Source organism: Colletotrichum jinshuiense, chromosome 6, assembly GCF_051148585.1.
Source record: "Colletotrichum jinshuiense chromosome 6, complete sequence".
Classification (NCBI taxonomy): domain Eukaryota; kingdom Fungi; phylum Ascomycota; class Sordariomycetes; order Glomerellales; family Glomerellaceae; genus Colletotrichum; species Colletotrichum jinshuiense.
The window spans coordinates 3,860,534-3,884,370 of NC_139313.1; the positions used below are offsets into that span (position 1 = coordinate 3,860,534).

At 53.5% G+C, this 23,837-nt stretch overlaps 5 protein-coding genes across 5 annotated transcripts; 2 read left to right on the forward strand and 3 right to left on the reverse strand.

The window, feature by feature from the left end:
- Nucleotides 1–1,564: 1,564 nt before the first annotated feature.
- On the reverse strand, nucleotides 1,565–3,294 carry EsH8_VI_000995 (uncharacterized protein; the record flags this gene model as incomplete). The annotated part of the gene is made up of 3 exons (XM_083272248.1): nucleotides 1,565–1,816; nucleotides 1,881–2,895; nucleotides 2,957–3,294. The coding sequence occupies 3 exons, from the start codon at nucleotides 3,292–3,294 to the stop codon at nucleotides 1,565–1,567; spliced, it is 1,605 nt and encodes a 534-aa protein (XP_083127422.1).
- A 1,518-nt stretch (nucleotides 3,295–4,812) lies between these two features.
- On the forward strand, nucleotides 4,813–6,486 carry EsH8_VI_000996 (Six-hairpin glycosidase-like protein; the record flags this gene model as incomplete). The annotated part of the gene is made up of 1 exon (XM_083272249.1): nucleotides 4,813–6,486. One exon carries the CDS (start codon nucleotides 4,813–4,815, stop codon nucleotides 6,484–6,486), a length of 1,674 nt encoding a protein of 557 aa, XP_083127423.1.
- A 209-nt stretch (nucleotides 6,487–6,695) lies between these two features.
- EsH8_VI_000997 (pectin lyase fold/virulence factor) lies at nucleotides 6,696–8,389 on the reverse strand (the record flags this gene model as incomplete). The annotated part of the gene is made up of 5 exons (XM_083272250.1): nucleotides 6,696–7,267; nucleotides 7,332–7,416; nucleotides 7,525–7,537; nucleotides 7,665–7,905; nucleotides 7,963–8,389. 5 exons carry the CDS (start codon nucleotides 8,387–8,389, stop codon nucleotides 6,696–6,698), a joined length of 1,338 nt encoding a protein of 445 aa, XP_083127424.1.
- A 2,548-nt stretch (nucleotides 8,390–10,937) lies between these two features.
- On the forward strand, nucleotides 10,938–12,575 carry EsH8_VI_000998 (uncharacterized protein; the record flags this gene model as incomplete). The annotated part of the gene is made up of 1 exon (XM_083272251.1): nucleotides 10,938–12,575. One exon carries the CDS (start codon nucleotides 10,938–10,940, stop codon nucleotides 12,573–12,575), a length of 1,638 nt encoding a protein of 545 aa, XP_083127425.1.
- A 648-nt stretch (nucleotides 12,576–13,223) lies between these two features.
- Nucleotides 13,224–22,938, reverse strand: EsH8_VI_000999 (membrane morphogenesis protein VPS13; the record flags this gene model as incomplete). Its single annotated transcript, XM_083272252.1, has 2 exons — nucleotides 13,224–16,374; nucleotides 16,427–22,938. The coding sequence occupies 2 exons, from the start codon at nucleotides 22,936–22,938 to the stop codon at nucleotides 13,224–13,226; spliced, it is 9,663 nt and encodes a 3,220-aa protein (XP_083127426.1).
- Between the last annotated feature and the right edge of the window lie 899 nt (nucleotides 22,939–23,837).

The following is a 23,837-nucleotide window of genomic DNA, read 5'->3' on the forward strand; positions in this document are numbered from 1 at the left end:
CAATTCCCTCTTCTCGCGAGAGTGAGATTGATGTGCTGGGCCAGCCGGCGACCGCGGATCCTAAGACGCTACCCTGCGTCTGTCTCCGCCCCCAGATCCAGCTCCGCGGTTTCCAGTGGCATGTGTCTAGACCGACTTTGCGACTCCGCTCTCAAGCGTCCGGAACACTTGTGCTCACGTGTGCATATTGCATCCAAGCTGGGACCTGGTTCCTGGGAGGACAAGCGACTCTCCATCCTATGAGTCCTCATTGCAGGCCAATTATTGCTCTAGTTGTACGCTGACAACCTTCTTTCTTGTTGTTTGGAAGCTGTGTAGATTCTTACATACCATTTTCGCCGATGCATTCGACGAGTCTACGCGGAGATGGAGAATCTCCCGTAAACCAAGAACTGCGCCGAGGTGTTGGGCACTCATGAGCCTTTTTTTTTTCTTTTTTTCTTCTTTTTTTTTCTTTTTTTACGAAGGCCCGCCACATGATCCTTATGACGAACGACAGAAATAATGTTGCCTGGACGATTGATTCTCCATCAGTCTTTCCGAAATATCTCTTGCTCTCTGAATGAGAAGAAAAGTCCGTTCCATATTAGATAAGAACTCAATATGCGCAAGCTCCCAAATCATCGCTAAATGTGTTACTCCATCGAGCAGACTATATGGGAACTCCAATCATCGGTCGATAACCTGGACGAAACAATGACCCAGTTCACAGTTGCGGACCAGTGAAAACATATAATTAGAGAGCATTGTTGGTGAATATGCAGCTTTCTAGCGGTCGCCTCGAGTGGCAGGTGGAAACTGCCTGGAATGAATACAACGCTGCAGACGTCCCGTCGGTATCTGCTTGCACTTTAGTCTGGCATCTGTAGATGTTAGGAACTACTAAACGAAGGGAAGATTGGCAGCACCTGATCCTAATAACTTTGCGACTGCTTGGAGACATCGATATCGACTGTGAACTGATGGTATCCCACTTCACTACAATATAGATCTTTTGGAGAAGCTCGAGTATCAATGGCAATCGCGACCATTGTCAGCAACATATGTCTGCGTGTTTTGCTTTTCGGCTGAAAGGGGATACTTGCTTTGCTCACAAGGAGGTCGTTGATGTGGCAGCACAGGACAGCTCACATGTAAAGGTGTCCTTGTGTAGAAAGTCTTCTGATCAAGCTCCGCGAAGTTTTTTACACTGTTATAACTTGACCATGCGCCAGGAAAGGGTGCTCATACATGAAACATGAGAACAAACAAAAACCCATTACTCCGGACGGAGTTCTTCTGTATACCTACTTAGTTATGATGGAATACACGATATCACACTTGCTGCCAGCTCTTCAGGACAATTTCTGTTCATGAATCGTCAAAATAAAATGGTATTGTGTGGAAATGATTTGTTCCGGGCCGCTTAATTAGTGACTATCATCTTGTTCATCCTGCTCCATCATGATTCATTTCATGGTCGCATTACAACCCTCAAAAACATCAAAACTTGTACTAATTTCTTTCGGCCCACCTACAGACCCTGCAGGGCCGGTACACCCGTCAGCTCGAGTGATACAACATATTAGTTATTCGCAGCCGCCCGCTGACTCTTCTCTTGCACTTCAGTTGAGTATTCCTTGAACTTCCGCGCCGGCACTTTCTTGATGAACATCTCGTCGAGTTCCTCGTACGACCTGCCCGCAACCTCGGGTTGATAGAACCAGAGGTAGATTGTGGACAGCACAGAAAGAGCGCCAAAGATGAACGCAACCTTGGCTCCAAGGTTGGCTTGATCGGGGTTGAAGAGAAATGGGATGACGAAAGCCCACATGGTCTGTACGGATGAGAGTAATTAGAATGAGCTCAGTGACAGAAGAGCTTAGGCTGTAGTAACTTACGAAGAGACTGTTCTGCAGCGCCAAAGCCATGGCGGCAGTCTTTGCGCGGAGACGGGATGTTGCGACCTCCGTCAGCAGCGAGTAGGCCGTAGCGCCAATGGTGACGTTGTAAATGTAGCAGTACAGCAAAAGTAGACCGACCGTTCCCTTAACAGCTCCAGGAGTCGCTGCAACGGCAAGGCCACCGGTGATCATCAACAAAACTGTCAAGATGCACATGCCATATAGGGTGAGGCCGCGACGACCGACCCTGTCGATGAGGAACCATGCTGTGATATTGCCGAGCATTGACAAGACCTGCTGCACAATAGCAAGAGTGAAACTCTCCTTTGTAGTGTAGCCGGCTAGTTGCTGGTAGTAGGTAGAGTAAGAAGCCACGAAGAACACACCGCAAAGCGCCTGTATGCTTAGGGGTGCGACGGAAATGATGGTGCGGCGCAGGTTGGATTTGCGGAAGCACTCGGCGAAGCTTGCTCCATCTGTCTCCTTGCGAACCTCGGCCAGTGTGAGGGTGATGACGGAGAGTCGCTTCTCGACCTGGACGGAGTCGTAGCCCAGACGGCTCAAGGATCTAGCGGCCTTCTGCACCTGGCCCCTGTTGACCAACCACCACGGAGACTCAGGCATGAAGAAGAGCAGGATAGCACCCAGACCGCTGATGCCGTATTGTGAGACAAAAATAGTGCGATAGGCCCAACGGTCAGTCCTGGTTCCGGTTTCATTGACAACCAAGGATACGATAAAGGGACCGATGGTGAAGGCAATGGCGGCGGCGGCGGTCAAGATACCACGAAGAGCCAGGGGCGCAATCTCGCCGATATATGTCATGCTGACCGTGATGAAGGCGCCAATGGGGAATCCGGCAATGAACTTTCCGGCGAAAAAGATTTCGTTGGTCGTGCTGATCGTCTCGAGAGTGATTCCGACAAAGATGAAGATATAGCTGATGAAGTACGTCCACTTGCGGCCGATGCGGTCGGCTACGTAACCAGCTCCAATGGACCCAACAACAGCACTGCGAGGGGAATCATATTAGCCACTTGGGTTTCAAATGTTCTTGGAAACTGATCACTCACGATGCCACGGGAGCTCCGCTGTAGGCAGACTGCCACTTCGCGGGAAGAACATAGTTCCCGTTGAATTCAGATCCAAAGTCCTTGCGAAACTGGGGGATTCCAATGACGGTGCCTCCCGCTTGGTTGTCAAAACTGGTGAGAATGAGGACATAGATGGCGTAGATGCACCACGCGAACGCCCACGGCTGGTTCTTGATAGCTTGAAATACGGACTCCTGGTGGTCCTCCGCAGTTGCGGCGTGTCCGACCTCCTCGACATGCTCGCCCTTGGCGTCGGCAATGTCATCTTTGTCGACCATGTCGGGCGTCGGATGCGCCTCGAGGTTGTGTTGGCTCATGGCTGAGTGTCGCGGTGCTCCCAGCTGCAAGGCAAAAGATGTCCAAGAGACTGAAGGATACCGGGCCGATGTATTTAAAGTAGAAGGAAATCCGGGGTAAGAGACCGACGATCTGGAGAAGACTAGGAGGTTGCGTCTGGGGAACTGGGGCAGAGTCACAACAAAGCCGGGAATGTCCCCGGTTCTTATTGTCTGCAACCTTTCGCGGCTCGTTCTCATGGAGGCAATCGCAGGCACTTCCTCGGATCAACATCGTCGCAACGATCAGCCGACAGCAGCCCAAGTGCAAGCCTCATTTTCTTCCCAGAGATTCCTCCCCCCAGCCCCACGCCGAACGTGGGAACTTGACTCGCCTCCTCATCCAGCCATGTGGATGACTTTGCGGGGGAGGGGCCGGTTTCCGCTCACGTCGGATGGTGCTCGCATGATGAAATTGCGTTTCACTGACGGGTACGGCCTTTCGCTGCAAGCCTTTACCAAGGAAGAGTCAATAGTGTGGTACGGTAGTTGGGCCACTGAGTCAGTTCTTCTTCCGAAGAATAACCCAAGGACGGTGGTTGGTTGCTTGTCTACAGTCACTAACCCAAAGAGTACCATTAAGGAGGGACTATGAGATGAACTAGGCTTTGGTCCCGGATACTAGCAACAGACTGGACTGGCCCAGACATGTCAATGACCCGTCCTTTGGGGATTGCAGAAGTGTGGGGACCCCACAATCATGGCCACACCCTGGTTTGTGTGGAGAAGGCAGAAAATGATCGAGGGGTTTGCGCTGGGAACAGCGTGGTTCAATATTTATCCTTTTGTCTCTCTGAAAGGGGCTGCTCAGTCTCCGAATATGCTCTATCAAGAAGAATGCCTTCTTGAGACCATAGAGCGAACAATTGAGATTCTGGTGAGCTTAAGGAAGACCTCAACAGATGAGTGGGGGCCTGACGACAATTACAGGTCAACGGTTCCCGGGTCGGCACTAGCTGGAAGAGGCCCTTTGACATCAAAGGGGTGGGTGGTCCCCAGGCTAATGACTACGCCAAGCTGCCAAAGAACTGTACCAAAACCTGATGCATACGCGTTCTCCTCGGTATACCCATAGCTCACCCGTGGTTCTACCGTAACTAGGCTTTTTTTGTCTCACATCTACCTCGTGATCGGAGTTCCAGACGCAAGTTGGCTCAGCTTTACCGATGTCCTCGGGTTTTCCCCGCATTGCCTAACCCGGAATTCTTCACCCCGGCATCGCCCACGGCAGAGTAGCTAGCCCAATGGGGCAACCAGAAGCGTCAGGGCCCTCCATATTGTAGGCTGATTTTTCGGTTTGGGTGGCCTTTCTCGGGGTGTTGTCATACCGAAGCGTTTATTACTTCTGTTTAAGATCGTGGCGTCTACAAAACCATTTGCAACAGGCCACAGCCCATGTTTAGCTGCCATTCTCATATATCATTTGTCAATCGAGGTCAGACTTTTAATACCCAACCCCTTGTCATACTAAAATAGTTCTCGTTTGAACCCCAATTCATCATGGCAGACGCTCCCGAGGACATGGTTGAGAGCGTTCTCCCAACGCGATGGAACAGGGACTTTGAGAAGGTCGCCAATGATCTGTGCCCAAAGCTGCACCGATGGACTCGGACGCCCCAAAGAGTCGTCAACTTCAACAAAGATGAGAGCGAATACTTTGGCCTTCGCGCCGTGCCCGCGGAGTTCACCATTGACCAGCTAGCCTCCAAGACCTGGGGCAAAGGAGACGATTTCATCCTTGATTTCGGCATACACATGGTGGGATATGTCTCGATGCGACTAGAGTCCCGGGGTTCGCACATGGATGCCCCGTGCAGGCTGCGCCTCACGTTTGGCGAGTCCCCTCTGGATGTGACGCTCGGCATGGACAACGTCAAGACATGGATCAGTACCAGCTGGCTCCCGGACGAAATCATCAACATTGACATGTGCCCCGAGTTAATCTCCCTGTCGCGCCGCTACTCTTTTCGCTACCTGCGGGTCGAAATCATCGACACGGCGCCCAAATACAAGGTTACTTTCTCGGACATCAAGTGCGAATGCGTCAGCGTCATCAGCCAGGACCATCCTCTAGAGGCTTTGCGATTCAACGACAACCTCCTCCAAAAGATTGATCATATCAGCATCTCGACCCTGAGAGACTGTATGCAAACCGTCTTCGAAGACGGACCCCGGCGAGACCGTCGCCTTTGGAGCGGCGATCTTCGTCTCCAAGCTCTTGCAAACTACAGCACTTTCCGGGACTTCAAGCTCGTCAAGCGCTGCATTTTCCAGTTTGCCGCGGTGGTCCGCGAAGACGACTCGCTGCCGGCCTGCATTTTTGAGCAACCGCAACTTACTCCGTCGACTGATTACATCGTGGATTACGACGCTCTTTTTGCCGCCATAACCTACGACTACGTAGTAGCATCTGGCGATTCGGCTGCCGGCCATAGCCTCTGGCCAATCGTTCTCGGGTGCGTGAAACGGGCACTCACGCACCTGGACCCTGTCACTCACGTCTTTGATGAGTCCAAGGGCGAAGGGTGGAAGTTCCTCGACTGGCAGCCTGGCCTGGAACATAGCGCAGGACTCCACGGTGTTCTTCTATTCTGCCTGAAAGCAGCCAATGCCCTTGCCAATCTTTTGGGCAAAGAGCCCCCCTTTGTGGATCTTGTGGCACAGATGACAGAAGCGGCGAAGGTGTTTCTCTCGCCAGACAATGTCTTCGTGTCGGGCCCCAAGTCACAGGTTAGCTTTGCCTCGGCGTCTTGGCTCGTCCTGGCCGAGGCCTTTCCCCGGGACGTGGCGCGGACTGCGCTGCTCAACACACTCGCCCACCCCGATGCTGTTAAGCCCCTCACACCCTATCTATGGCATCATGTGTGCGATGCCCTGGCGACGGTAGAATGCTTCGAAAAGTGCATCGAGATTATGACGAGTTACTGGGGAGGCATGGTGCGGGCTGGTGCCGATACCTTCTGGGAATGCTACAACCCAGACGATCCTCGGGCTAGTCCCTATGGCGATGTGCGGAACAACAGCTTCTGCCACGCTTGGAGCTGTACCCCCACGTATCTATTGAGGGAGAAGCTGAGAGGCTTTGTTGGAACCGGGGAAGCAAAATCAACCACCGTTGGTGACTTGGATGAGGATTGGATCAAGTCACAGGTCACTTTCGAAACGACTTCATGATGTGCGACCCCGCTGTTTTCCGTGGGCGATGGCAAATCACGGAGACAGCACATTCCATATTTGAACTATAGAGCAAATTTAAATCATTTCCCGCATGATATGTGCAGCTTGGGTTTTTGGATTAAGTATGTACAGGAGAATGTAGCAGCTCGTTCATCACTGAGCCGCGTGGAAGTTCCCGGCTTTTGGCTTGAAGCACCCTCGTCCATTTAGGACGAGCCAGCCAAGGCACTAGCGGGGGTTGCGCCAGGGTAGAAGGTCGTGGGAAGAGCCGGGATGTCGATGGATACGGTCATGCCGAGGCCGGCCGTGACAAGACCGGGCATGGTAGCAGCCGAGTAGCCGGTGACGGTCTTGGTGGTGGCGGTGCTGGTGTAGGTGCCGGAGCCGGTGCGCAGGCAGTGGCCGGTGCCGAAGGCGTTGTTGCACTTGTCGACGATGGAAGAGCCGGTCTCGGTCCACATGTTGATTCCGGAGACATTGATGTTCTCACAAGGAACCTCGGCGGCGCAGAGCACGACGACGGGTCCGCGGGAGGCACCGTTGGCAGCGGTACCCTTCCAGTTGGAGAAGGTCAGGTTCTTGTACTCGACACCATTGCCGGCGACCTTGCTCTGGCCAGTCCATGCAGCGTCGATCTTGAGGGCGTAGGCGTTGCCGTGGCCGATGAAGTTCTCGAACTTGGCGTTCTGGACGACGCCGTCACCGCCGTTGTTCTTGATCATCATCATCTGGTTCGAGTTGGAGGTGTAGATGTTGCGGTAGTGGACATCCGAGATAGCTGGGCACAAACCATGTTAGTTACACTCTTGACGTGAGGCATCCTGCCTGGTGTTTCCACGTACCGGTGTCGGCGCCCAGAGAGCCAATGGCGCATCCGCCGGACCAGTTGCAGAAGACGTTCTCAATGAGGATGTGGCTGGACTTGTTCTGCTGTATATTAGCGCAAACTCTCGCGGAAGTTTTGTTGCATTTGTAGGGGTCAGGAGCAGCCGGAGCCTTTTATCATTTGTAGCACCCGCGCTCGAGCCAACGTACCTTGACAGTAACACTGGAAATCGTTAGTGGAAATATTCAGAGTAAGCAGCATTGGTTGGAAGTCCATGATCGAGGTAGAGCATTGCCGCTCTGCGCAATGGGACCGCCAAGACCCTGACGATGGAAAGGGGGAGACTTACCACTCGTCCTTGTTGGTGACGGCGACATCGTGAACATGCACGTTCGTGGCGGCCATAAGGTTGAATCCGTCAAGGCCACCCTGGTTTCCTCCACGAACAATCATGTTGTAAACCTCTCCATTGGTAACGGTGTCCATGACGAAGTGGAAGGCGGGGGAGTCGACAAGAGCAATGTCGTGGACACTGAAGTCCGTGACGGAGACGAATCTCAGGAGACGGGGTCCGTAGATTCCCTTGCCCTCTGCACATCTGTCAGCATCGCGCCGTAGCATCGGTCTTCAGTAATTTTAAGACGTACGCTTGTGGAACTCGTAGCCATAGCCCTGCATGGCGCCCTTGGAGTTGCCGCTGTAGAACTCGATATCGGTCGACTTCTGGATGATGATCATGTGGCCGCCGGCAGTGCCGGTTCGGTAAATGGTACCCTCGAGGTTGATAGAGACGCCGGAGCCGCCAGAGAGCGTCTGCCAGGTGCCGAGACCCCATTCACCCGCGGGGATGAGGATCTCACCTCCGGTCTTACAGGCATTCCATGCGGACTTGAGCGCCGCGCCAATGTCTCCGGTGGCACCGGTCTTGGCACCGTAGTCCGTGATCTTGCATGTCTTCTTGGCGGCCTTGGTGGCGGCAGTGGTGGACGGTCCGACCTTGCCAGACAACTGGGCGCTGCCCAACTCCGGGAGAAGAGCGCCCAGCGCGAGGAGTGAAAAGGAAGAGAACTTCATGTTTGGTTATTGAACGAATGGATACGACGAATGTCGACGACTGGGCTAGAAAAAGAATGAGAGGCACGGAATGTGGAAAGGGAATGGACGACTCAATGAGCCCGAGTTCTATACATGAGGGATGATAAAATATGGATTGCTTCTTCCGGTTCCCCCATCTTCCTTCACCTAGAGTAGCCCTGCTTTGCCTCACCCTTTCTAGTTTCCGCGCCACTTCCGACCGCCTGTGACCCCACGATCCGCCCATCGGTTGTGGGAAATTGAAAGGAATAGGTGCTGTTAGACTGGCTGGCCGATAAAAAACAACCCTCTACGCCGGGATTCTGGCGCCGTGTTAATTAAAAGGCCAACACAGGCAGTGGGCTCGCGAGCGTGTTCGCCTGCACCAAATACCGTCCCAAATGGGGTTTGCGGGTATGAGATAGAGTGAATGGCGGCGCTATGGGGGTCTGGCCACTGAATGATTCTCGTTATCCCTGGCAAGCCGTCAGGGGTGTTGCTTGTCGGATTACTTTAGATCAGCATCCTTCCTCTGGCTATTCTGCGAGAGGCGACAGCAAATCTTTCGATCGTCAGGGGTTCGTTCGCTTGGAGGGGACATTGGTGAAACAAAGAAACGGCCACGACGAGCCGCGTCATAATTGCAGTTCGTCTCGTCTTGATCAAGCAACAATCCATTTGTTTGGGACACGCTGGAGATGATGATGTAGTCAGCGACGCCATTAAAAGGAGATGGCCGGGCCGCCTTTTCCCCCGAAATCGTCTAGCAATATCCCGTCTTTCCCAAATTAATGTCTGGTATGCACGACTACTCCCGATTCAAGTAGAATTACTACCCCCCCTTGCACTAGACTCCCAACAAAAGTCGGGAGTTGGATGCCGACACCCCTGAGAGCGAACCCTGCACCTCGATTTGATTGCAGGTACATAGCGTCGTAGAGGCTGCGGCGGTAACTCCTCTGGGGACACTCAGCCGTTCCCGGGACCTCTAGACGGTCAGTCATCTTGTGCTCCGGATAGGCTACAGCCAAACACCGTGCCGTCACGGCGGTGCCCCGTTGGCCAAGACGGGGCAGCTGAGGTATAGACGGAGAGACAATACCGGGAACTGGGTGCCGTCGGAGAATTTTCCTTCTCGTCTCCTTTCGGCGCAGCCCCCATAAAATATAATTCAGTTGCAGACACAATGGCCCATGTGCACGGATGCGCTCGTTGCTCAAGTCCAAGGCCTAGGCTCTCCAACGATAGCCCCCCGGTCTCTATCAGTCTTTGACTCGCTCACTGACGGCGCACACAACCAACAAGTTATTGTGCTTTGCACCGCTGCAACTGTTTGGAGCTAGTTTCTCAATTCACCTGCCACGTACATTGGCTAATGCACGCAAATAGTAGATACTGTACAATTGGCGGTATTGTTGGAGTCCTCGCGTGTTAGCAGCCACCAGTCGCTGGCTTGCCAATACTCCAGGTCATGGATATAATGCCAGGAAATTGGGCTTACTATCATCACCCTGCAGACCTAGTTGAAGGGCCAATCGGGCCACCCATCATGACCAAGCCCTCAAATGAGCAGCTACCACGAAAGGCTGCATCTTACTCTCCTCCCTGTCTTCCACTGAACCCCTCGATATGCATGACCCCTCAAAATCTCGTGCGCCATAAATAAGCTTACTGTACTCTCACCGCGAGCGCCACTGCGGGCAGGACGTCAGCAGAATGGGAAAAGACCAACCAAGAGGCTTGTAGGATCGAGTTGTACCCGGCTGTTTGGCGTCTGACAGCTCAGCTGCGCCGCCGCCCTCATCCTTCGGCCCACTCCCGCCCTTCGTTTTGCCCCGATCGAGGCTGGTCGCCAAGCTGCGGGTGCTGTGGCTGCTCTCAGCCCCAAGTCGCCCAGCAAGAAATTGTACCTCAGCCCAGCGATGCAGAACGCCTTGTGAACACCGCAGCAGCTCGGATGCCGGGCTTCCCATTCGCTCGGAAGGGACCGAAGGACGAAGGAGGATTGAAAGTATGCAGGGGATGATCGCGCAGCAACCCGCCTAATAGGCTATTTTGTGCGACAACTCATAGGGTGGCCTATGAACTGCGCATGCACGGTAGGTTGCACGTTTTGCGCAGCAGAGAGCCAGGATGAACGACAACACGGCCACCACAACGGTATAGCGGGATGTCTAGTTGCAGACTGCAAGGTAACCTTTTCGCTGCCACGCTGGTCGAACCGCAGAGTAGCACTGGAAATAGTCTCCGAGTATACACACCTTAGCCTTGCCGTTCTAGTTGGTTTGATGTGTATAAATCGACAGCATCTCCTCCTCCAAGATGGTCTTCTTCTCTTCTCATCATCATCAGATACTCAACAGCTCATCAACAACCTCTATTTTCCTTTTCTCTTTTTCCTTTGTGGTTTCCTTATTTCCTTTGTCGGTTTATCTCTCGGGACAATCGTTCAAACGTCAAAAATCATCACAACCTTCACTTCTACGGATTCACTCTCGTCGTATTCTTTTTGCTTGATTTCATTTCCATCTCGTTTACTCAAGTCACAATGCATTCTTCAATCATCTTCACCCTTCTCGCCGCCACCGCGACCTTCACCGCGGCTGTGCCCACCTCCGACTCTAAGCACGACGACACGGTCTGCGCCCCGGGGACTGGTTTCTTCCAGTCCTGCGCCAACGGCTTCCGTGGTTGCTGCAAGGCCGACGCTTGCACCATCGGCTACTGCCCCGATGTGACCGGCACCTCCGACCACCGCCCCGCCGAGACCACGGTCGTCGCCTCGGAGCACGCGACCCACTGGCAGCCCACCGACCCGACCGTCTGCGCCCCCGGCACCGGCTTCTTCCAGTCCTGCTCCAACGGCTTCCGCGGCTGCTGCAAGTCTGATGCCTGCACCATCGGTTACTGCCCCGAGGTTGCTGAGCCCGTTCCCACTCCCCCCCCTACCCCTGAGAGTACCCACGACAACCACTGGCAGCCTGAGTCCAGCGACCCTACTGTTTGCGCTCCCGGCACCGGCTTCTTCCAGTCCTGCTCCAACGGCTTCCGCGGCTGCTGCAAGGCTGACGCCTGCACTCTTGGTTACTGCCCTGATGTGAAGGTTGCCAGGCGCCAGGACCCTACTGTCTGCGCTCCTGGTACTGGTTTCTTCCAGTCTTGCTCCAACGGTTTCCGCGGTTGCTGCAAGTCTGACGCCTGCACTCTCGGCTACTGCCCTGATGTCCAGAACGTGAAGCGCCAGGACCCTACCGTCTGCGCTCCCGGTACTGGTTTCTTCCAGTCCTGCTCCAACGGCTTCCGCGGCTGCTGCAAGTCTGATGCCTGCACTCTCGGCTACTGCCCTGACGCTGCTGCTCCCGTCACCGCCCCCGTTGCTGCCCCTGAGAGCACCCAAGACAACCACTGGCAACCCGAGGCCAAGAGCAGCGACCCTACCGTCTGCGCTCCCGGCACCGGTTTCTTCCAGTCTTGCTCCAACGGTTTCCGTGGTTGCTGCAAGTCCGATGCCTGCACTCTTGGTTACTGCCCTGATGTGAAGGTCGCCAGGCGCCAGGATCCTACCGTCTGCGCTCCTGGTACTGGTTTCTTCCAGTCTTGCTCCAACGGTTTCCGCGGCTGCTGCAAGTCCGATGCCTGCACTCTCGGCTACTGCCCTGATGCTGCTGCTCCCGTTGCCGCTCCCGTTGCCGCTCCCGTCGCTACCCCCGCGGCCACCCACGACAGCCACTGGCAGCCCACCGACCCTACCGTCTGCGCCCCTGGCACCGGATTCTTCCAGTCCTGCTCCAACGGCTTCCGCGGCTGCTGCAAGTCTGACGCTTGCACTCTCGGCTACTGCCCTGATGTCAAGGTCACCAAGCGCCAGGACCCTACTGTCTGCGCCCCTGGCACCGGTTTCTTCCAGTCCTGCTCCAACGGCTTCCGCGGCTGCTGCAAGTCTGACGCCTGCACCATCGGCTACTGCCCGGACGTCAAGACCTTCCAGACCGTGACCAAGCCCGCCGTCCCGACCCCGACCCCCTCCGCGGCCGCCGAGAGCCACGAGTGGCACGCCGAGCCCAAGGCCAACGCCGACCCCACCGTCTGCGCTCCCGGCACCGGCTTCTTCCAGTCCTGCTCCAACGGCTTCCGCGGCTGCTGCAAGGCTGACGCTTGCACCATCGGCTACTGCCCCTCCAACTAAGATGGGTGTTACGGCGCCTGCCTTCAGCTTGTCTGTGTGGGCATTAATAGGGGGCGGGGGCTTTCCTTCCCCTCCCCTGACGGTTTAGAAGCATTGAAGATTTTTGTTTTAGATTGCATTGCATAGCGAGGATGGTTGATCATAGCATTACGGCGTCTGTACTTTTTTTGTGCTTGTCTTACTTACCATCGGTGTCTGGTTGAAATTTGGTCATTTATAGAAGATAATACACCCACATTCCTTTTTTCGCAACTTTGCTGCTCTTCTGCCGTTGACAACTCACATAAAACGCCAAGCTCATCAATGCATTTCATGAACCGTTCATTGGCTCTAGCTTATTCTAGGGAGAAGGACAAGGATACCACTAAACAAGTAAGGGTTGTGGAAGGAAAAAAAGTCATTGACTATTATGGTTGATGTTTTTTATTCCGCTGTTATGCCGTTTATTGCAAAAGATAAGGGTTTGTTTTCGAGACGCCAACTAAAAGATACTTGTAAGGAAACGCGAGGCTATGCGAAAGGGCCTCCACTAGGAAATGAAAATAGTTCTAAAGAAACAACAAGGGCTGCCGTGTGCCTGCAACTGGCAGCAGGCTGATCATGTTCGCCTACACCATTCCATCAAACAGCGTCATTATGTCTTCCACCTCACTCCAATCCTCTGAATCGCCTGTTGAACTCTTCCACCGCGACAGCCACCATCTTGTATAAGAATGCACGACCGCTCTCATCGCCGACAGGGATGAAGGGGCCGTTTGTGCCTCCTCTCAGGGTCAGACTCAGACCCGTTCTCTCCTTTGCAATGGTTTGGATGTCCTTCAGAGGCACATCCCACTCCGATGTCAGACGCCGGCTGCGAATAAGCAAAATCCGAGCATACGTGACCATGACCACCATGTCCTCGCGAGGTAGCTCGAGATGGGCGATGTAATCCTCGTTGAAGTACTTGCCGTTGTCGACTTGCTTCAACCATGATTGCCCGAGGGCCTCCCGAGCGTTGAACGGCCTCACGATGCCGTCAGAAGGCACAAACCGAGCGGGACGCACACGGTCAAGCTCCGAGCCGTCGAACACCGTCGTTGTGTTGCGGATGCCCTCGGAAACGTTGGAAGCCATGTCCAGGACACCGATGGCGGGCTTGGTGGCAAATCCTACGACGCCCTTGCCGATGCCCTTGAAGAATCCAAGCGCGCCCTCTTGCTCCGCACCTTCAAGCGGCTTGCGTACGAGTCCGCCCACGCCAGATGCAGCGCTCGTAAAGAGGGAGTTGGCACCAGTGGTGACACCGTAAAGGGCGTGTTTGGGCCGATTTCGTGCACGGGTAATGCGACGGCGATCTTGGAATTGCTTGTCGAGAGTCGCAGCTGCGAGACCCTTGGACAAGCTGCCGGTGAACTTGGAGAATGAATCGGTAAAGCCGTAGACAGACTTCTTGACAAGCGAAGCCGCTCCCTTGGCAACGCCGATGCCGAAGTCCTCGGGCTTATCAGAAAGAATCAGCCCTTGGTAGGGTTCGTAGAACACGTCCGTCAAGCCAGAGCTGATGTTGTTGAACAGACCCACAGGGTTACCCAGGAAGTCAGCAGACCCGAGAATCTTGTGGACCTGGTAGAGCACCTCTTGGCTGTAGTGACTCGAGATGTTCTGCGTCAATGAAGACACGGAGACTCGGACATTGTCCAGCATGAGGGCATTGAGACGAATTGGCGCATCGTTGACGTTGCCGATGGCCATCGTCATGATGTTGAGGAAGAACATGAGAGGGTTCCGAGATGATGTCTTGTCCTCGGCGTTCACCCGTTCGGTGCGCATGAAGGAAAGATCGAGCTGCATGGGTTGAATGTTGAGCAATTCAAAGTAGATATCTTGACCAGATTGCTGCTGTTGTGGCTCAGGGATGTCCAGCTCTTCGTCGCAGAGTTTGCCTTCTTCGTTGCTGTCTGACCAGGCTGCCCCGGGAATATTGGAAAAGTCGAGAACAGCATAGACAAAGTCCTCGTCGAGTTCGATCGTCATTTGCTGCATCAGAAGCGTGGCGTACTTGATGTACAGCACGCCATACGAGTCATCCTTCACCCGGGTGACCATTGCATGAAGCGAGGGATGTGCGTCAACCTCCTGGGCCCTCTTCGGAACAACACTGGGATACAGAATCATCGGGAAGAGACCGCCGTACAGCTGGTTGTCTATCTGTATCCACTTGATCGAAAAGCTGATGGTTTGATGTAGAGGTGAGTCATGGTACCGAAGAGAGACATCTCTGAAGGTTATGTAGGCAAGTTCCTTGAGCTGGGAGTTGATGAGCGAAATGCCGATACCCGAAAGCTTCAGCTGAGCCCGGAATGTTGCAGTTGTCTCCTGATCCTTGACTTCGAAGCCGTCGGTACTCGTACGAGCCCCAGATTTTGATTTCTGTTTGTACAAACTCTTGGATTGCCGGAAGTTGGAGAGAATCAAAGTTTGTGTAGGGCCGTCGGCAGCCACGTTGATGTCGATAATCTTTTGTTGCCCAGAGTTGGTTGCAAACTTCATCGGAATTTGATTGCCAATCTCAGCAAGCTTGACATGTCTCTCCTTGCCATGGGCGTTGATGATGATTTCGCGGAACTTGGCGGCGGGGAAGTCCCACGCGTATGGCATGATGCTCCTGGGCGGCAACCTGTACTTGATGGGCCTCCAACCGGATCTGTCCTCTACTCCATCATCATCCAAACTAGGGTTGGCCTGATAGAAGGTGAATTCGGTATCACTCTCGTTCCTCATCTGATACGGCCAGTTTTTGGTCTCCACACTAAGGTGCAAGAAAATAGTTGCGCCCTCCATCAATATCTCTGCACGAATCAGACGCTGGCGCTGACCAGCCTTGGCGATCTTGACGTGGGTTGTACCGATGTCCGATATGTTGAAAGGAGAAGTCCACTGGTTGTTCATTCCGGGGTGGCAAAGTGATAGCTGCTTGATGGCGGTCTTTTGCATGAAGTGGAGCGGTTGGTGAGCGCCTGGTTTCAGTGTCATAAAACCTGATGAGCTGGACTCCCGGACGTTGATCTCCTCTCCCAACTTGTTCTCTAGAACAAACCGAGGTGCCAGCGTAACAACCTTTGTCATTTTATACTTGCCTTCTCCAGCCTCGGTGGTAATGCCAATGTGTACCTCGGTATTTCTGGACGGAGAGGGCAATACGACCTCTGCCGTGCTACCGATGGCGTCAAAACTTTGCGGTTTGCTCCATTCAGAGTCTGCGATCTGCAACAGCGCTCGGTTTCTGTGGTCATCGTTGCCGTATGAGAACATGAAAGGCGTTGCCTTTGGGCGATCTCTGTCGGTCTTGAAGGACAACGTTGATTGACCTGCTGCAGGCCGCGCGCCTTGCAAGAAGCCCTTGGCCTTGATTTGCAAGTCGAGACCGGTCTTATTCAAGATAATGTAAGGACTGTAGACCGTCACCCGGAAAGCCCCTCCAGCGTCTGGGGTCTTATGATAGTGAAGCTTTAGGTTGAGCTGTAAGCCATCTGCATCCTTGCAGAGCAGCCTATCCTCCTTCTTGAAGTCATCCGACGACCCAGAGTTGATGATGGCAAAATCGCTGGGCTTGAAAACAGTGTCTTGCATGTCCACACTAAGAAGAAGCAAGTGAGACAACTCCACAACATGGACCGGACTAAGACCACCTTTGCGCAAGAAGTTTGCCCAGTCTTTCTTCGTGTTCTTGTCGTATATGCGATACTTGAAGTCATACGGAAGCAGGTTCTCAAGGATCACTGGCGGCGACAGCTTGACCCGCATGTAAGGGTAATTCCTAATCAAATGGTTAGTTGATATTGCAATGGTCAGACAGCATAAAAACTTACTTGGTCAATGGGTTCGATCTGTCAAAGGTAGCATTCAGCTGGAAGTAGAACGGATCCCCGGTTTCTCCCTTGCAGACCATCGTCCGCGTCGGTCGCTTCAGGAGATCTCTCCACCACAAAGATTCAGAAGACCACGCGTAACCGAAACCAGAGTCTGGCCGCACGAGTAAAGATTTGAGGAACACGGCCCCCACTGGAGCCGGGCGGCTCTCTCCGGGGGCGATCTTCTCAATCTTGAGCAGGTGGCCCTCCTGTGCGTCATAGACGCCCAACTCGACTGGAATCTGGGTAAGGTTCTCAACCAAGAGAGGTGATCGGAGAGTGACATATTTGACATTGTCCTTCCCCAAGGTGACCTCCACAAGCAACCGATGCAAAATGTTGTCAGTCTTGGGTTTCAAGCCATAGATGACCTCGCCCTCGCGGTTCAGTCGGACGTTCTTGACTGGGTCAAAGCCACTGCCCTCCAAGTGAATACCGACACTACCAGTGCTGCTTTCGGTCGAGAGATTCTCACGCATCTTCTCCCAAGGCTCGAAGCTCCAGGGTGCTTCCTGTCCATCTTCAAGGCGCGTCGTCATGTTGTCATCGGTTGTAATGCTCTTGGACTGCACTACCACATCGAATCCAGTGTAGTTTCGGATCCGATATGGCGCGTCAACACCACGTGGCTTCCCGAGAACATCCTCATCTCGACTGAGGAATGCGAATGACTTCGACGCCAAAGCAATGGTGGCTGTTGTGATTGTGACATCAAAGATCTTCTTCGAAGCGACGTCAATAGACATCAGGCCCGACTGCTGCTCCCTTGCCACACCGATACCAAACTGCCAAGGCTCGAGCAACGGTTCCCAGGCTGACTTTGAAAAGTTGTACACATTCGTGTAGAGATCAATGGCTGTCTCGGCCTTGAGATTTGAAGACCAATCTTCTGCTGTGGCGGTGAAGTTCTTGATCCCCAGGTCTAGAATGGGAAGCTCATGGACATCGCCGATGAGAACAACGCGGATACCTTCGATGGTAGCCGAAAGCTCCTCGTGTCGACGTGGCTGCGCTTTGAGGCCTGTGCCATGCGGATCATCCTGGGCTTGTTTTGCCTGAGACGCAGCAACTTTTGCAGTCTTGGAAACCAAGGTCTTGTTCGCAACCGTGGATGGTCCTTTACCACTCGCAGTTCGCTGTTTGAGACCAGCTTGTCGCAGTTGCTTCGCCTTTTCGTCTACGGCGGAGGCGGACTTGGTTTCCTTTTGCTGCTGGTCAGACAATTCAGTTGCTTTGCTGGCAATTTGGAGCGCAAGAAGAATATCTCTCAGCGACAGTCGTAGGATCAAGGGTTCAATGTCGGCATGGATACTCGTGATGTTGGGCTTTGAGCTATCCATGGACATCTGAACAGAGAAATCGTCGATAATCCGGAGACGTGAATCTTCGAACCGGTCCATACGACAAAGAAACATGCCAACCTCAGACACCTGGAAAGTCAGGGCATGCTGCTGAGATAACAAAACCTGCTTAGTGCCAAGCACAATGGCTTCGGAGCTTGAACTGAGGGGGTTGGCGATCAGAATGACCTGCGCATCCACTATGTTTACCCTATACGCAATGCTCATGGTGCTCTGAGACTTTACTTCGGCGTCTTCCTGAGGTTGTTCTGTCTCTTCCGTGGTACTCTTCTGGGACTTGGCCTTGTTGGACCAAGTTACTTGCATGGAGTCTGCATCGGCATCTGACTCATCTGGAGTTCCTAATAGCGACTCATCATCGACTATTGAAGGCTCTTCGGGTTGCAGACCAACCATGACGAAATTTTGAATAGCGAAAAGGTAGTCGAGCGCGAAAATGATACGCGGACTGTCGATGGTAACAATGGCAATGAGGCTTCGATCTTGGCCACCGGACATCGTAATGCTGGCCATCAGCTGCTGGGCATCTTTGTTGGAAGACGTCATGATCCGCCGGAACTTGTTTGTATCGCGGGGGCGACTGTCGTAGATGGTGAATGAATGAATCAGGAACTCGCCCTCCAGAGATCCGTCATTGAGCATTCGCATCTTCAATTTCGTATCGTCCAAAGAGAAGCGAGAGAGACTAGCGTCTTCGAGCTTGCCCACAGGCTTGTCATCTGGGGCCAACAAAAGTTCCATTCCAATGGTGTTGACCTGGAACACAATGTCGAGCTTTGTCCACGTCTGATCCTTGGGCGACAACTCGGGCCCGAGGTCAACTTGTTTCTGTTCCTCGCTTGAGTTCTTGTCAACAGGTAACGACTTCGCCCTCTGAAGCGTGTCTATATCGACTTCGCGTTCAGCCTCCTGGTCTTGCTCCACTGAGTCGGCAGCAAAAGCAGCAGGTACTGCCTTTGAGATTTCCATTAAGAACCTGAGTTGATATTGAGTGAGTTTTAGGTTGAAGTCAGACATGCTGCCTTCAATTTCGAGCTCTGGACGTTTCAGGCCTTCTTGATGTTCCGCGTAAGTGACGTTGAAACCCAAGTCAACCTTGTCGATGAGCTCCAGTTCTTCGGAAAGGTCGCCGGGGTAGTTGAAATCGGATGTCAGGCGGATGTTCCGAATTCCGGCAGAGATCTTTGTTGCTATTTGAGAGTCCTCTGAATCATCCAATGGGGCAAATTTATTTTGTGCGTAAATTTCTCCCAAGTAAGCAGTGATAACATCTCGCTTCGGCTGACCGTGGTTGACAACCCGCGGGAACACGACGATGGGCGTCTTGACTACAACATCGTACTTGAATCTACTCGTGCTCTGTTGAATTTGGTTGGCCTGAGATGCCGCTGCTTGACGGGCAGCATTGTAGATAGCCTGCATCTTGCCGAACTTGACCAGGAACTGAATGATCTTCCTGAAGGGTTCCTCAAGGAAATTAAGCTTGATTGAACCAGCCCTCAAGTAGACCGAGGAATCGTATCCGGGATAAGCTTTTTGATTTGTGGCGTCGAACGTCTCATACCGGAAGTCGGCAAGCTCGTCGCCTTGAATAGAAATGAGTTTCCTCAAGTTGGACTCCTCCGAGACACCCTGGTTGATGTCGTCAACCAGGTTAAGATTTCCCAGTTTGGCATTAACCCGCATCGTCTTGCCTAGGAGGAAGACTCCAACGTCGGCATGGTTAAATGACAAAGTTGCCAGACGGATCCCGTCGTTATTCAGGATCATCCGGATACTTTTCAGGTCGACCTTGACTCTAATTGAGCCTGCACCAGCAGGGGCATCCTCTGGTGGCGCATCGACTGCAATCTCAACCTCCTCGTCATCATCTTCAGAGTCCGAGATGGCCTTTTGCTCCTGCGGTGTTGCTGCCTCGTTGTTGTTCCCGGTAAAGGTTGCCAGAATGAAATCAAGTAGGGTTAGAAGAGTCTTCCTGGTCACGATGAGGTTGATGGTGGAAATGGCTGCTGTAACATTTGTCTCCACGCCCTCATACACCGGCATGAACTCTGGTGACAACCGATTGACTCTGGTGAACTTGACCTTGACAAGACTGCGATTTTGCTCGCGATCCTCGACGTCTCCGGATGAAAGAATTGACTTGAATTCCGCCGACGGATTGTCGACGAAATCGTCCATGGTTACGGAGCCCAGTGAAACTTCGGCAGACATGTCGTATGGTCGTAGATAGAAGAGAAGATCGAAGTCCTCTGCAACCAACTCAACAAGCAACTGATCAGGCTTCTTCCTGTCGGGGTCGCTTCGGTACAGCGATCCCTTCAGAGTGTCCACCTTGAACTTGAGCTCAAAGGAGCGCTGCTGTAGCTTGAGTTGTTCTTTGTTGTCCCTGCCACCGTCGGCGTCTTCGAACTCGTCGTTGTCATCGTCATCCTCGTCAATGACGATGGCTGTCTGTTGCTGCATGAAGGGAAATTGCGAAGGTCTTCGACCACTCGGCTCTTTACGCGACCGCGAGCGGCTAGACGCGGTGCTCAAACCACGTGGGCGAGTTGTGACCGCTTGTCCTTGTGAGTCCTTGATCTGTTCCTGCTGCTTGTCCTGGTCAAACTTTGGGATGGCAACGTCAATGATGCGCATCAAATTCTTGTACTTGGAGTCTGAGACGGTGGCATGAAGCATGGGCAGATGGCCAGAGACCTTGAGCTTCGTCAGGTTCGGTGCCTTTGGTAGGATTGAGGTCTCAACCACGAAATCGACATTGATCTCTTCCACCACGTGCAAATGCTGCGTGTCATCCTTCTTGGAAAGCTGAGCCTTGGTCACCTCGATCGACGGGCCTATTAGCACCTGGGTCGAAGAGAGCTTGACCAAGAACTTGTCATACATGACAGACTCGAGGCGTTTGAAGTCCTCGTCCGTGTATGACTGACGTTGCTTGGCCTGGATCTGTTTCATGGTGTCGTGGTCCACGAGCTCGCTGTTGACGCTGATGTGACCGGCATCCAAAATCAGACACGTGGATTCCTTAACCGCAATGCTCACTGGTACGATGATCAGGGGGGCCTGCAAGTCCAGCTGAGCATTGATAGTCTTGTGTTCCTCGAGCGCGAACTCTAGACCGGCACGCGTCTGCTCTCTGAACGTCTCGACGGTGGCACCAGCGGTTTCCATCAGCGCCGAAATGGATTCCATATGTCGTTCTGGTGGTCTGAAGAAGTCTGCTACGCCCACAACAAAGTTTGGATTCCACACAATCTCGAGCGGTTTCAGAGACCCCGTCAGTGCAATGTCGCCTTCGCGATCAATCGGGTTTTGCTCAACCTCGAAACGGAAGAAGGGCTCATCGTCATTTTCTTCAAGTTCTTCAATGGATAGCCGTTTTTGATCGTGGATTTTGGGGGCATCCTTGACCCTGACTATCTCTGGGAACAAGGTGTCGGGTGTGGTTCCGTCGTTGACACGGAGACCGCCAAGGCTAAGATCAGCGAGGAAGGAATCGGGACGTTGGAGAACCTTGGCTTTGAAGACATCGAAATGAAGGCTTAGCAGATCGCTCCTCTTGCCGTTATGGCTCTTCTTCAGCGTGAAACTTCCGGTACTCAGCCAGGCTTCCACCTGCATCTTGACCGAGTCTCGAGGCACATCGACAGATTCGGCCAAGGCCGTTTTCTCGTCGAACTCAATGGCATCATACAGCTCTTTACGCTGTTCTTCCGTGATCTGCGTGTTCTCGTCGTTTTCAGCTTGATGGTCCTGCTGCTTGGCACCGCCACCGCCCCATGCCCATGCCAGCCATCCCTGCTGCTCCTGCTTAGGCGGCTGGTTCTTGAGCGCGGCTGCGTTCTCTTTTTTGAGCTGGTTTCGCGCCAAAGATCTCCAGAACCGCAGGTCCTCGTACCCAAGCTTGAACTCGAGCTTGTTGATGTCTTCAGTTTCCTGCGCGCTGAGTTGCTGTTGCTGTTTCCTCTTTTTGAACAGTTCTATGTATCGGACTCGATCGTCACGTCGCTCTCGGAAGTAATCCCAGGACCATCTGCGGTTTCTCTCGTGGATCTTACTGAGCACCGAGTCGCCAGCAAACTTCAGCCACGCCCTCGGGTCTTCTTTGGGTGTGACGCCTTTGGGCTGGAACTTCTTGTATTCTTGGTGGCGGATGAAGTAGTGGAAGAGATCTACCATCATCAAGCCGTCACGGTACTGATCATCGTCAATGACCAGTCCGATTTCCTCGAAGAGTAAGCTCGCTTTTGCTTTCGGGATATGTACGTCTCCGGTCTTGTCGAGAACAATCTTTGCCTTTCCGTTGACAGGGCGCAGGATGAACTGGTGATTGAGCTCTGTGTCTCCGGTTGATCCTATCAAGCTCTTGAACTTCTCAACCATCTCATCATGCGGCATCGAGGCCTTTCCGCCCGTGTCGACCTCCCTCCCAGAGCCAAGAAGCTCGGCATCTGTGTTCCAATAGACGGCAAGTGCGCCGAGAGTCGCCAGCTTGTGGGTGCTCTTGGTGGAGTCTTGGATGAAGGTCGGCTTCCACTGGCCGTCGGTGCTGATGGCGCTGAACTCTTCGAGCGTGACACCGAGGGCAAAGGGATGCCCAGGGGCGGAAATGGAGTCTTCGTATCTGATGTGAATGTTCTTGACCGTGACTTGCAGATTGTCGACGATCTTGGTGACCAGGCTCTGGGTGAAGCTCTGGTTCTTCTTCTGTTCTTCCTGGCTCATGCCTTCTAGAGACCTTTCCTTGAGAAGCTCGGCAGAGTCGAGTTTCTCCATTTTTATCCTTTGTTTCCTCTGTTCTTCTTCATCCTCGTCGTAGGCCGCCTCCTCCCTTGGCGAGGCCAGCAGAAAGACATCTTCGATGAAGACTTTGACGGGTGCGCCGCGCAGGTTGGACCACGGGATTATGATGGTCAACTCGCCGAGGTGGCCTTCCATGACATTGATGGGCAGCTTCAACTGGTCGAGGGCCTCCCGGCGAAGCTCGAGGTTCCGTAGCTTGACATCGCCAGACCATATTCCGACCTTGAGCTGTGCTGGGTCGAAGTTCTGGACGTACATGCCCAGGAACCTGTTGAGCAGGCCGGCAACGAGTCCCTCCAACATTTTGTATGTATGGCGCCGTTACCCTGGCGAGGGAAGCTCAAATTTGGGCGTCTATGGTGTGTCGGCGGTTCGAAGCATGGGTAGGGAGTGAGGCTCGGGAAGTCGGAGAGAGCTCGATCACGACGCGCGGGTCAGTTCAGTAGGCGGGAGGGGCTCTGCCGTCATTAAGTGGGCGTGGTGGTTATCGAGAGTCGGTATGGGAGGATGGGGTTCGCAAGTCGCCTCGTCTCGTCAAGGCTGGCGATGGATATCTGTCTTTCGAGGGGTATCTTTCTCGGATAGCGTGCCGTCTGTGGCGTGTCAGACCGTGGTAGGAGGGTGTAAAATGCCAAGTCAGAATTCAGAGCCAATCTGCCCCAGCTAGAGATGGACAGGTGTACGTTGCGTCTGGCGTCGATGTTGTGCTGTGCTGCTGGGGCTGGCAGGGTTGGGGGTTCTGGACTATGGACTGACGGTGGAACAGTTTGGCTGGCAGTTTGTGCATGATGACGCGCTGCCTAATTCTCGATTCCCTCCCCCGCAGCGTGCCAAAAACAGGCCGCCAGCTTGAGCCCGGACTGTGGCGCTGGACCCGTTGAGCCACGGAAGGGGTGGGTCTACGGAGAAGTTTTGCCTGGGCCAATGGGGACCAGCAAGGGAGGTACGTACCGCACCATCCGGGATCTCAACCGAGGAATACGGCTAGACAAGATCTCAACGCCCATGGCAGCAGTTGTTTTGACCATAACTCTGGATTGTCACCAACGATTCCCCAAGACGAACATAATTGCTCAAAATTGTTGTCAACATATGTGCATACTGAGCACCGGCGAGAAGGACGCGCCCTCCACGTGCCGTGCCTCCATCCAATATCGGCACAGACGGGAGAGCTGGGGGCTTGTTCTCGCTAGCTAGCGCCA